Source organism: Rhinolophus sinicus, chromosome 7 (genome assembly GCF_057876585.1).
Source record: "Rhinolophus sinicus isolate RSI-liver-muscle chromosome 7, RSI-T2T, whole genome shotgun sequence".
NCBI lineage: Eukaryota > Metazoa > Chordata > Mammalia > Chiroptera > Rhinolophidae > Rhinolophus > Rhinolophus sinicus.
This window is the reverse complement of record NC_142507.1, coordinates 32,857,683-32,870,814: the sequence shown is the minus strand read 5'-3', so window position 1 is coordinate 32,870,814 and position 13,132 is coordinate 32,857,683. Positions and strand designations below refer to the sequence as shown.

General features: G+C 32.7%; 1 protein-coding gene across 7 annotated transcripts in view; it reads right to left on the bottom strand.

Moving 5' to 3' along the window:
• The window catches only part of TLCD4 (TLC domain containing 4), a 65,934-nt gene that overhangs the window by 31,610 nt on the left and 21,192 nt on the right, over nucleotides 1–13,132 (bottom strand). For all 7 annotated transcript variants that reach the window (XM_019716838.3, XM_019716844.3, XM_074318952.2 and 4 more), the window contains exons 3-6: nucleotides 9,577–9,666; nucleotides 7,805–7,863; nucleotides 5,532–5,626; nucleotides 43–116 (exon numbers count right to left, since the gene is read on the bottom strand). In XM_019716838.3, the coding sequence (XP_019572397.1) occupies nucleotides 43–116; nucleotides 5,532–5,626; nucleotides 7,805–7,863; nucleotides 9,577–9,666 (318 nt within the window). The remainder of the gene's footprint in view (nucleotides 1–42; nucleotides 117–5,531; nucleotides 5,627–7,804; nucleotides 7,864–9,576; nucleotides 9,667–13,132) is intronic.

Sequence of the window (13,132 nt, the reverse complement as noted above, 5' to 3'; positions counted from 1 at the left end):
AATGGCACAAGTTTAAAGTAATTAAGGATATCAGTAACCTACCGCTGATTCACAAAGGGGCTGGAAAATTCTGCGAGCAAGCGGAAATTCCCAATGTATCCCAGCACGCCATCTCTCTGGGAGTTGAACATAAAACACAGTGTCGGGGGTAACGTTCTCATCAAGAGTTCCAAATATTGAAAAACATTCAATAGCTTCTTAGCATAAAATAACAATTAACATCAAAATAGACCAAGTGTGTTAAACTGATTTTTTTCTTTACGAGAATTTAGAAATGTCACTAGAATTCTACAATATTTTTAAAAGACAAAAGGTGTTGTACACTTATATTCATTTATGTATATACTGTTCACTTATAAAAACAGATTTTAAGCAATTATGTTATGCTAAGGAATTCTGCAAGTAGCCATTAGTAATGGCATAGAAACTACAAGAATATACATCAAGAATTATCAGTAATTTAAAAAAAAAAAAAGAATTATCAGTAATTATCTCTGGACAATCAGACCTAGAAAACGTTATGCTTATGAAGCCCTATATTTCTACAAACTCAGAATTTTTTTTACAAACATTCGTATTCAGACCAAAAAAATTAATACAAATTAACACACTCATCTTTTTATTCCCCGAACTGCTACAGCATCACAGATTTATCACTGGGTGATGTATTGCTTGACTTTTAAAATAGTTTCCTGTATTTAAATCTCAGCTATCTAATTGGATCCCACAGTTTCTATCATATCCTTACCCTTTACCCCCACCTTCTTAGTACAAAATCACTGTGAGCTGCACAGAAGTGTAGGACTAAGCTGCATAATATTGCTTTCTGTACATCAATGACTCTCCACCTGTTTAATCTAATACACTCATGACAGTGAGCATCATGTATGGCCCATATTTCTATGGGCACAGGTAGGCATTCAATAAGCTTCATGTTATGTCTACTTCCTCATGACATTATCCTCCACCTACTCAAGTAAACCTACTGCAATATCAATGAGAGAGATGCTATTGAAAGATAGATTTAAGTGTGCTCTAATATTTTTAAATAAATAAATTACCAATTTTAACATTTTACTGTTAGTAAATTATGGCAAAATTCACAGCTCACTTCTGGTCAACATGTGTTTCCACTTCTGCCATCTACAAAGGAGCTTTGCCTAGAGTAAAATTCCTACTTGCCATGGCCTCTGCATGACTCTGAGGGAAAACAAAATGGGATTTGTCTGATCCCTTCCAGAGCTTAAAAGAAAATTCTTTTAGCCAGAGATTATGAAAATTTGGATTTTTGTACCATGGGAAATTTAATTTTCTAACAGTTGAGAATGACTAGGATCGGAGATTTAGAAGATACGGGAAAAAGATAACTAAAATTATTATGCATCTACATTATTATGCCAGCACAGTGCTAAATACTGTCACCACAAATGGTTTGGAGTGGGATGGGCAGCTCCCACCACTAGGTCTGTATAATTGGTATGAGAGAAGTTTTAGATATCCCAAATGGGAAACAATGTGACTGTGTTCTTTTTTATAGGTTATTTAGACTGACCCAGGGCCTTAGCATATGTCCATGGGAAACCTTTCAGAGTACCATCAATCTAGAAATGAGATTTGGGAACAAAATCCACCCTACATTTAATAACTATTTGCTTAACTTTAATCATTCAAGGTTTTTGACTGTTTACTTACATGAAGAGTTGAGGTTTGAGCTAACAGGATTAGATTGCTGAATCAGACTCATGGGAAACAGTGATCTTACTTACCTAGTATTAAGCCTTACTAAATATTACAAGGATAGAGGCTATCAAATAATTCAGAGGAAGCGGAGGGAGGTCTGGGGCATCAAGGGTAATTGGCAAGCCAGGTCCTTCCTGTGTTGAACAAGGGGCTCTGGCACAGAAGATATGAAGGTTCTACTAAGTGAGGTTCACAAGTTTCCTCACACAGCATGAGGGGGTAACTTATAACCCCGAAAAGTTCTACAGCCTGCATGACATTCTCCAAGAGTCAAGCCTCGGATATCCCAGGTTCTCCTTACTGTAGGGAATCATTAGCCAGGGACATCCTAAGGGAATGTCAGAGTTAAGATCACTTCCTCGTAACCAACGCCAGTACTACTGACCCAAAAGTCCCATTAACAAGGAGATTAGACCGGAGGTACCTGCCTTCTTTTCTTCCCCTCCCTTCTCCCAAAGAAGTGAACAGATTTGCAGGCCAGCTGCTTTCACCCCTTCCTTCCACAGTTACTTAAGAAGTTGGTGACATAACTTGGCTTATTCTTACTTGCCCATTGCCTAGCTCTCCAGTATTAGAACTAAATCAAATCATTTCAACAAAACAGTTGAATCACAGAATCTCAGAACTTTAAAGATGATGTAGTGCAAGCTCCTACTCAAAGTGTCTACCTTTTATATCTATTTTTATATCTAGCTGATTGAAGATATCTTAGGGTAGAAGAACCACTTTAAAAGGCCATTGTTAAGATCTTCTATTCACTGGGGATGTCTCTTCTGTAAAACAGAAGTCTCCCCAACCTCTCTTTACCATTCCATTGGTTCTAGTTCCAACATCTCAATTAATCCAAAATAAGTCTACTCTCTTCCACTTAACAGTCCTTCCACATTTCCACGGACATTTCAAAGCCATGATATCCTACGACTTAGCTTTTCTAGGCTGACCTCTGCGGGTCCTTTAATTGTTTGTTTGTTATAGGACAATAGTTACCTCATCTAATCTCCCCTCTACAGTTATCTGGCAGTCGCTATACCAGCACGTGCCAGTTTAGGGACTGCAGATGATGATGATCTTGGATATGGTCTAACCAGGAAAGCTGTCATTTTGTTTGCTACTGTACCTTCCCTAATAGTCTAAATTTGAAAACAGCTTCTTTTTTTAGCATATGTGACATGCTATTGGTGCAAGCTATATACCGTTTTTCCCCGAAAATAAGACCTAGCCGGACCATCAGCTCTAATGCGTCTTTTGACGCAAACAGTAATATAAGACCCGGTCTTATATAAGACCCAATCATATTGTATTATATAAGACCATGTGTTATGTTATGTTATATTATATTATATTGTATATGTATTATATTATATAATGATATAACATAACATAATATATTATATATTATGTTATATAATATATTATATATTATGTTATGTTATATTATTTATTATATTATAGTAAAATAAGAGCAGGTCTTACATTAATTTTTGCTCCAAAAGACGCATTACAACTGATGGGACCAGGCTAGGTCTTATTTTCAGGGAAACACGGTATAACCTATAAATACCCGATAATTCCCTAAAGTCAAAAGAATCTTACTTTTCGATTTTTCAACTACACTATCCTCAAGGTTCAAGCATACATTTAAAACTCACAGGTAACTTACCTCTATTCTTCATTTGAAGTCTTATTTAGTTCCAATTAGAAAATCTTTTAAGGAAAAAAGCTTACTACAAACAACTTAAATCATTGCACAAGTATCAAGTCAAAGTGCTTTCCAAATGCCAGTTTTTATTATACAAATGATAAAAATACTAAAAGTCCATACAAAATAATAATTATCGCAATCATTGATGTTACTATTATTATTATTATTTTGTTAGCCTTATTTAAAATGCACAAAGTGGCCTGGGAATTTACTCATGGAAAAAAAATTTTCTTATATTCAGAGTAAATGTAAGATCAATAAATGACATGGGATCACTATATTTATAAACAATTATTTCATAATTTTTTCTATTTTGTTTCCCTATAACAGATTCACTTTAATTACATAAATTTATTTCATACCATTCATTTATTTCATAAAATATAACACAGGAAGACATATCGAAAAGCAACCATCTCTAGAAAAAAAGTTGCAGTTAATTTTTTGGTCAACTTTATGAAATAAGACAAAAGATGAGTTCTTTTTTAAAAATCCAGCATGCACTTACTGATATATTTATAAAGCATAAAACTCCAAAGAGAAAACAGTATTCATCCCACATGATTAAATATTCAACTTGCCAATCCGTGCACCGCCAGCCACTTGCCAAGCCTGTGATTTCAGTGGCCAAGAGCAAAGAGCACGTCATAGTATATTTACAAATGCATGTAAATGACCTGTTATCTTTCACTAGCTTGTATTATTTTCATAGTGCAATGATTACTTGTGACTCCTGTTCAAAGAACATATTTCTAAACCGCAGCGGGTACTCACACACATTCTTCCCAGAGTTAACTAGTATTTTGTTAGTCAGTTTCCATGTCTTTTTAGCAAAAGTTTTAGGAAACAAAACGCTTGTATACCAAATACTGAAGACATAGTATAAAAAGTATAAGTCTGTATTTTATAACTACCTACCTGTATCTATTAAAATACAAAAAAGACAAAGAAATAAACAGTAAGAAATGCCCGTAAAAACAGCCTATTGTTTCAGAAAAATAAAATGATTATAGATAACTTTCAGGATACATGAGCACTTATTTAGAACATTAAAACCAGCATAGTTTTTAAAACATTTATATTGTGCTATTTAGATTTATGACTTCGAATGAGTGATACAGAGAGATGCTTTGACATATCTGATTCTTGCAGAAATATTGCCAAATACATGTCTTATTCACCAGGTATCTTTGTGTGGGTAAACATAAGAAAAATAGAATAATATTATTAATACACATTTATGCGAATTTTTAAAAAATCCTCCATATAGTCACAAATGTCCAGTAATATACAGATTTTAGTAATATCAACTAAGAAAAAAAGGCAGTGATTACATTTAAGTTTTAAAAGAGAGAAAACATGAAATGGTATACCATATCTATTACATAAAATGTATACTATCCTTGTTTACATATATCAATTATTTCTAAATATCTATCTTGGGCTTGTTGGTATATCTAGATTGAAAAATAATTCATTGTGAAGCCTAACAAACATGTACAGGACATAAAATTGCTAATTTACAAATGTATAATATGTAAAAAGTAATTTTAGATATAAAATTTAATAGGTAGTACTGCCAGAGATTTGCTGTGAGTGCCCTGTGTTAGCCCAGTCATGAAATTCTGATGAAGTCTCTGAGCAAACTTCCACACTGCTCTCACAACACCTAAGTTTAATTATGCATGTACATGGAATTATACATGGAATTGAACAGAAAAATATTTTATCTGGATGTACAGGGCTCTATACCTAGTTCTGGCTAGACACAGATTCAATCATAAATGAAAAAAGAAAGACAAATATCAATAGCTACAGGCTCCTAAAGGTTTTAAGTGAAAATTCAAGAAATTGGGGTCATCTGCCTTTCTCAAAGTTTATGAATTCAAACAGACACACTAAAACAGACACCCAAGTAAAGTTATTACTTTTGTTAATAAATAAGATAGCATACCACAAGAGGGACTCTGAATAAATTTTCAGTTGATCTTGAAAATTTGAGAATTTTATGTTTAGATTTATGTCAACCCTTAAGTAATTCCTCCCACTCTTGTCTGCTTTTCAGGCTCTTGTAAAACCCGGCACTCACCAGTATAAGAAAGTAGGCATACAGCGCTGTGCAATGGTGAATTATAAAATATTTGTCACCAATCACTTTCCAATATAAAATGAGAATCAACAAATCTGTAAAAAAGAAAAATACGTAAGTTATTACACAGGAAGAAAGTTGCATTGTTTTTGGTTTTTTTAATGTGTATTTAACTCTCTCTCCTGACAATTTGTCACAGTACACTCTGAGCCCACAGCACTTTGTTTATACCTCAGTTGTCCAATTACCCACTTTATCATAAAGTATCAGCTTCTGTATAACTGTCTCCCCCACTCTACTGTAACTCCTCCAGAATGAGGACCAAGTGTGGGCATCTATCACCGTGACTGGCATGTAGCTATGTAATATATTTGTTGAAAGAATAAATGAATAACATGTTTCCAGGGTTAAGTAAAGTGAAAACTTTACTGAATAAAAATAATTTTAAAATAAGTTTAAATTGCTGATTTCCATCACTACAATAATTCAAATAGATGTGATGGTCACAGAAAAGGTAAATAATGACCAACTCATTTGTAACACAAATTCAACAAAAAGTATTTAAAAATTAACAAAGGATGTGATTAAATATTAATTCAAAATAGCAAAAGCCACCAAGAATAATGACTGTTAAAAAGACACACCAAAGAAAGAAGTCAAGGCATCAATTTTCTTTAAAAGATTCTGAATCTAAACACCATGATTCAGAAAATAATTTCACTTAATAAAACAAACTTTTCAAAATGTTAATGCAACTATTTTCTTTACCCAATGGTTAAACATGAAATTTAGACATGGAAACAAACGGCTATCATGTATGGAAATTAGGGGAAAACTGAGGTTTTATGGAGTCGGAGATTATAAAGTATGGAAATCTTTTATAAAAAATAAAAAGCTATTAACACGTTGCGTACGGCGGGGTTTAAATCCCTTGTGAAGATTCTCGTGATCCGTACGCAACGTGTTAATATAAAACTGGATGTAAATATTTATAAAGAGAAAAGAAATCATCAGATTACAAATTTTAAGGAGAAAATAAATAGCACAAATATGGAAATCAAGACAATATAACACTATTAGTAATTAACTTCCTGGTACTCCTGTTAGATACATTTTCCCTACACATTTTAGCTGTGTACCTTTTAGTCACCAATTATTATGGTAACGATCTTGTAATATTTTCCAAAGAGAGAATAAATAGAATTCACTTTTCATTCAGCTCAGTTTAGAAAAGTTCATAACTCTTATTTTTAAGTGTTTTGGACCTTATCTTATTTGGGAAAACCTTTACCAAGTTTCTTTCCTACAAAATTTCTTGGGTAGTGACGACTCTGAATTGACAATATTCATTAACCAATGTGTGAGATATATTATAAATTTTGTGTTATTCTTGTCAATGACAGCATTATGTGCCAAATTAGCAAATTTTTTTCAATGTGTCTACATGATTCACTCTTCTTTTAATTGGGCCATCAGATAATAGCCTATTCATTATTTCTCTTCAAAATTTATCTCTTCCTCTTAATGAATTACATGTTTTGATATAATCTAATATTTTGATCACTTCTTGATGGTAGAAAATTTTCGACTGAGTCCATTACCCATCTTTATCAATTTTGCTTCATATTCCATTATTTTTATTTGGATTTTCTTTCAGCTATTTATTAAATTTGAAAATTATAAAATAGGTCTCCCTATATAAATGCCCAAGTAAGAGATCTGTTATTTTTCTCTTATTTTATGAAGACAGTCCAAAATATGTTTTCAAAAAGCAATTTAAATGGCATATGCTCAACTTAACTTCCCTTTGTCTAGTTGTATCAAAGGCTATTCCAACCCTATCCAACACAAGGGGAAATGTGACAGAGGGAAATGTGGAGAAGAAAGAGTCTGTGACCTTAACTAATTATGGCTAAAATAGTTTGCTTTTGCAAATTTTACCAAAACAATACAAAACCATGGCCATGGGAACACATTTCAAAGTCAATTGAAGCTTAAACTTCATTAGCTTCACAGTAATTCCACCTGAGAGGCTCGTTAGGCCAAAATGAACCATCGCTATTAAAAACTGTCCAGGCCCCAGCAGCTCTGATCTTCAACAAGAACCAGAGAGCCAACAGGAAAATGTTTCATGTACCATCACAGCAAGCATTTATTCCCACTGTATGGGTCCTAAAAGCTACTTCTCAAATAAATAAAGCAAAAGCATAGACTGTATATTCCTTGCATAAGTCCATGAATAACTTAGAAACAGTGAACGACATATCACATACCAGAAATGAGGTAGCCTGAAGAAACAGCAATATTCACTTTTACAAGCGATGAATCACCCCTATAAATATTTTTAAAAAAGTATCTTTTTTAGCACATAGGTTATAGATGACAGCTACTTTTTTTCTATTGAAATTTAAATATAATCAGAATGCTTTCCATAGATTCTCAAATGGTAAATTGTCATTTGCACAAGGTACTGTGTTAGCTATAATAATACTTGTACTTCTAATTGCATAAATAATAATTTCTTATATTTATTAGCTAAAAGTTTTAGGAAAATAGTTTTATCAAAAGACAACTTTTTATAAATGTGTTCTCATGTGATTTGTTTCAAATAGAATTCAAACAGAATTCCAGATGCTGATTTTTTTTTTATTCCTTATTCTGAATCAGAAACTCAAATAACCTCAAGAAATTGTCTAGCCTGCCCCTGATATGAGGCCATATACTATTAGCATCATCACTCTACTGCATACTGGAGGGACTTGCTTGTTTTCATACATCAGTACATGGTTGGAGCAAGACCGCTTAATCCTGATGTTTTGACCCCTCCACAAATCAAGATCCTACACTTTAGCCCTACTAATGCTCTTCACTCCAAGAAACAAATACAAATTATCAGTCCTTTATCATCTGATTTATGATGTGAACTACTGGTGAAATGAACAGAAAATAAAATTGATAACAGCTAAACTACAAATGAAAAGACTCAGCAGAAGTTATATCTTCTTTATAAATTTTGATCTGCAAATATGATCCTGGAAAATTGGACCTGGAACAAATTATGTCATCAAAGAAAATGTAAAAATATCAAAAATTATAATAGGTAAAAGTTTGATATGGACAAAAACTGATCAATGAATCAAATCTTATAAAATTTACTTTCCAAAAAAAGAACTGGTTCTGTTAACAATCATGTTAATAAAATAAGAATATGAAAAGAACAAAGCTAAAAATTGTTTGGGTAGATTATACAAAAACTTTGTCGAGGAATTAAATTCACTAAATAGATACACTTTGAAAAATATCTTCCCAATGAAAATTGATCAATACTGGTATAATTCTGATGGGCATTATTCCATATTTATGAATGAAAAACATCAAAACATTATTGCAGTCAAACAAAGACGGTCCAAGTCCTGGTTAAATTGCCCCACATCACCATGCAGCGCTTTCTCAAAACATACCTCATTTCTCAAACTAAGATGAACCCAGGAAACACAGTTTGTAAAATTTCTGCCTTGGAATGACATTTAAATTTTTCAGAAAGAACCGTCTTACAAATTATCCTATTAGTGATGAACACAGTTATTACTAGTACTTCAAATTTTATGTGGTACTAAATTCCTCTTACATGGACATCTGTAAGTCTCATTTTCTTATCTTTGATATCAAATGATGGGTCAAAATCAAACATAAATTGGAAGACTGAGTCTTAAGTAGATGTTATCCAAGTTGACTATCCTACCTCAATAATAACTCATTTTTGCTCAGTGGTTATCCTAACTTGGTTTTACTAACACAGTATAAACATTTACATCATCGTATTTTCCCTGTTTTGGATAACAACAGCAATACTAAGGCAAAACAACCCTCATTATTTGCATTCAAATCTAAAATCATTTTAATGCACCTTGCTGGAATAAGTTTATATACAAGCATTTCAATAAATCATACACCATCAACGTTTTCTACTTTAAAGTGATGTTCTTATTAATAATTAATATTAAAATGTAAATCAAATTGAATATATTGGAAAGAAACAGCTTACCAAAGTGGATCAGCAATTGTAGCCTCATCAAACAAAAAAATGTAAAGGCCAAAAACCCCAACCAACAAAGAATGGCATGTAGATCCTACCCTGAAATGAAATGAAATGAAATGAAATGCACACAAGGATTTCAGATTCTTTGCAATAAACTTTAATTCTGACAAAATGTCTAACATTCTGAAGAAGTTAAATCTGGAAACATTTAAATACAAGAATAGAGCACATCTGAGAGTACGTATAATACGAAATTGCCATTTAGAAATCCAAGGGCCACAAGTTTACTTTGGAATTAATAATAAGAAAAATACCCAGATCTACAATTTCCTGCTAGAAAATTGGTGAATCACTTATTGGTTTAAAATTCTAAAGCAGAAGCATATCTTATGATGGAGTTGAGCTTTGTGCAAACAGATGGTGACTGGTGAGCCCACCACCCTACACTCTGCTCAGATGGAGCTCCCTCCCCAGCGGCATCACTGTGGGATTTGGTTCCTGCTCCAATAAGAAATGACTTCCAAATCTTCGGGCCTCAACCAACTCCATATCCTGAATCAGAATTGGAACGGACCATGAAATACACATTCACCTGAATTATTGCACCATGAATTTACACAGAAATTTACACAGAAAATCTGTGACCATGAATTTACACCGAAAATCTATCTGTTTTTAAAAGAAATGCTCAAGTGAAAGCAAAAGCTTCACAACATCCAGGTCAAATTTTCTTTTATGGAAGGAATAAGATTTAGATGAAAAATATCAGTTTCTATGAACGTCTCTTGCTAATAATTTAATGACTCAATCAATATCCAAGCTCTGTGATATGACCTAAAGAACGGTATACAGGATACTCTATATTTATTCACACATGAAAAAGTATACAAGTAATGAAGTTCCTTTTCTCTTCATTAGAAAAAAGGAATAGCAAGTTTTCTCTTTAGAAATTAATGGTGTGTAATGAATTTCTCTGTATAATATGATACCAAATCTTTAAAAGTGAAATGTATCAACTAATATAAAGTTTGATATTAGAAAATCTTATTGTAACTTGAAATATCAATGCACTTGATCTAATAGATAATGTGGTCCTAAATAGCTATGTCAAGTTCAATCAAATCATATTTTAAATGATCAAAGATTCACGCTACTATAAAGGCATCGACAAAACGAATCCTTTGTAATACAAAAAAATCATTTTGAAGTGTGAATAATTAACCCAATTTATCTGGTTTACAAGCCTGGAATTTTCATGCCAAGTACCCCTGTATCCCATTTGAATACATACAGGATAAAAGTGCAAGATCCTTTATCTCAAATAGAATACTCCATCTAAATAGTGATATAATCAGTTGTGTGTTGCCATTCAAAAATTCTTTGAAAAGAAAAACCATAACCTCTCACAAGCCTGTTTTAGTTTTTAATAACCTTACATCAAAAAGTTTCCTTTTGGAAAAAAATCTAACTTTTTGTTCCTGATGCTCAGGCCTCGAATTCCCTTCTCTGTTGAGACGTCATATGGTTAATGGAAAGAATTACAACCCTCGGTGATGGAAATGGCATATAATTCACGAGAGAAAAGTTAAATATACTTGGATCAAATAGCTCCCACTACCATGAACAGGAGAAGGAAACACTCTGTGCTTACATACTATTCTGTATTAAAAGTCTATTTGTTTAGCAACTTCTGTTAGTAAAAATTCCATCTTTCGTTCTTTAAAATCAGGTTCCTGACAAAGTGAAATATAGATGCCTTAGTGTCTAAAAAGAAAAACTATGATGCTACCTAAGATAAAATACTTCAACTATTTTCCAAAAGAGGGTTAAAAAGAAATGTTTGTGCTTATAAAAAGATAGTGCTTTTTAAGGAAATAATGACCATTTTAGAATAGCAATTTAAAGTTGCTGATTTAATCATTCACAAGTAGTATGAGTATTACCAATAAAAATTAGATAGTTCAAACAGACAAAACAGTTCAATTTTGGAAAAGTTGATTTAAAAATAAGAGGATTTCAATACAATAGGACTTCCTATACAGTAGGAAAGCAAATAGATATAAGAAAAAATATTTAATTATGACATAAATAACACGTATAAGTATATGTTTTCAGAAAAGGAACCATTAAGTATAGCAATTTCTCACTTATAGTTAATTAAACTGCTATCTCTCAGGTATGAATTTTCCAGTGAGTTTTTCCTTCCTGTCCTTTTTCTACTAGATGACTTGGACTACTCATTATTCAGAGACCTTCCTGATTGCTAGGAAGAATTATATGTGTTATGCTGATCTGTTTAAAGAATGGAGGCTGGATTTCAAGACAGATATGTGTTCTTTGCTCAAAAAGCAGCAAGTTTTTTTTCCTTCTTTGCACTCACCACCTCACAGCTTAAGTCCCATGTAAACCCAGCTGATGTGAGAAATAGGAGTAAATTTGAGGGACAGAAAAGGAGAGAGAGAACACCACTTGAATAGCATAATGAATCTTATATAATCCTAGACTCCTTTTTAAAATGGGAACTCAGTTTCCCAAATGGAAATTCCATGCATTACAGAATGGCAGTGATAAGACTAAATAATGCAAAGTATTTTTTAGTTTCATCATTTCATTTCATTTTCATTTTTGCTCCTATTTCTTTGTGCCCTCTCTATTTCTTTGGCTTGCAAGTCTTCAAGATTCAAATGCATTTACCCCCTCGAACCACAGTGAAAATAGTTCAAAATTTAGCCACAGAAAATGTATTTCCCCATGTCCCTTCCTTCTCTTTCCCACTAGTCTATCTATCTTCATATTAGAAAGGTTTTTTTAAAATAATGTTTAGTACCTTTAATATCCGACATTTGATCTTTGTGCTACTCTTAAGACAAATCATGCCTCTTATTTTTCAAATATACATGGAGAAAGAATTCTCACTTTTGGGATGAAAAGAGCTGTATCATATATGAACCAGACAAATCAGTGTAAGGTGCTGAAGAAAACAACTAATGTCTTATTCACAGTCTGAATTATAAAAGTAGATGCCTGCAAAACAATTTGGCGCAAAAAAAAAGGGGAGGGGGGATTTCAGGTTAAATATGACCATGCTCAAATAAATACTTGGACTTTGACAGAAGGTCTTTAATTTTAAAAGAAAATTTCAATGAAAACTGACTATAGTAATTTTAGAGACCTGCTGAATTCATTGTATAGTTAACATTAACTTTAAATAATGACGACAAAAAATATTCCCATAGCTGTTCCACTCTGAGGTTTGAAAATGCACAGCGATGTCTGGGCACCTGAAAGGCTCTAAAGTCAGTGAGGCAGTCATCAGAGTCATTTTGTGTTTGAAATCCTGTGAGAGATTAAGGAGTTGCAAACACACAAAAATGTGCAAACCAACTAATTAAAAGTATCCCAGTCTTCTATATCGTTACACGTCTTATTCATTTTCTATTTTAAAAAAAAAATCTAAGAAGCAATTTTTACTTTAGGATTGTATAATAAAAAAAATAGATTCTGGAAGGCTCTGAATTGTAATGAAAAGTTCATTAAAAGAGAGACACAGATGTGCTAATCG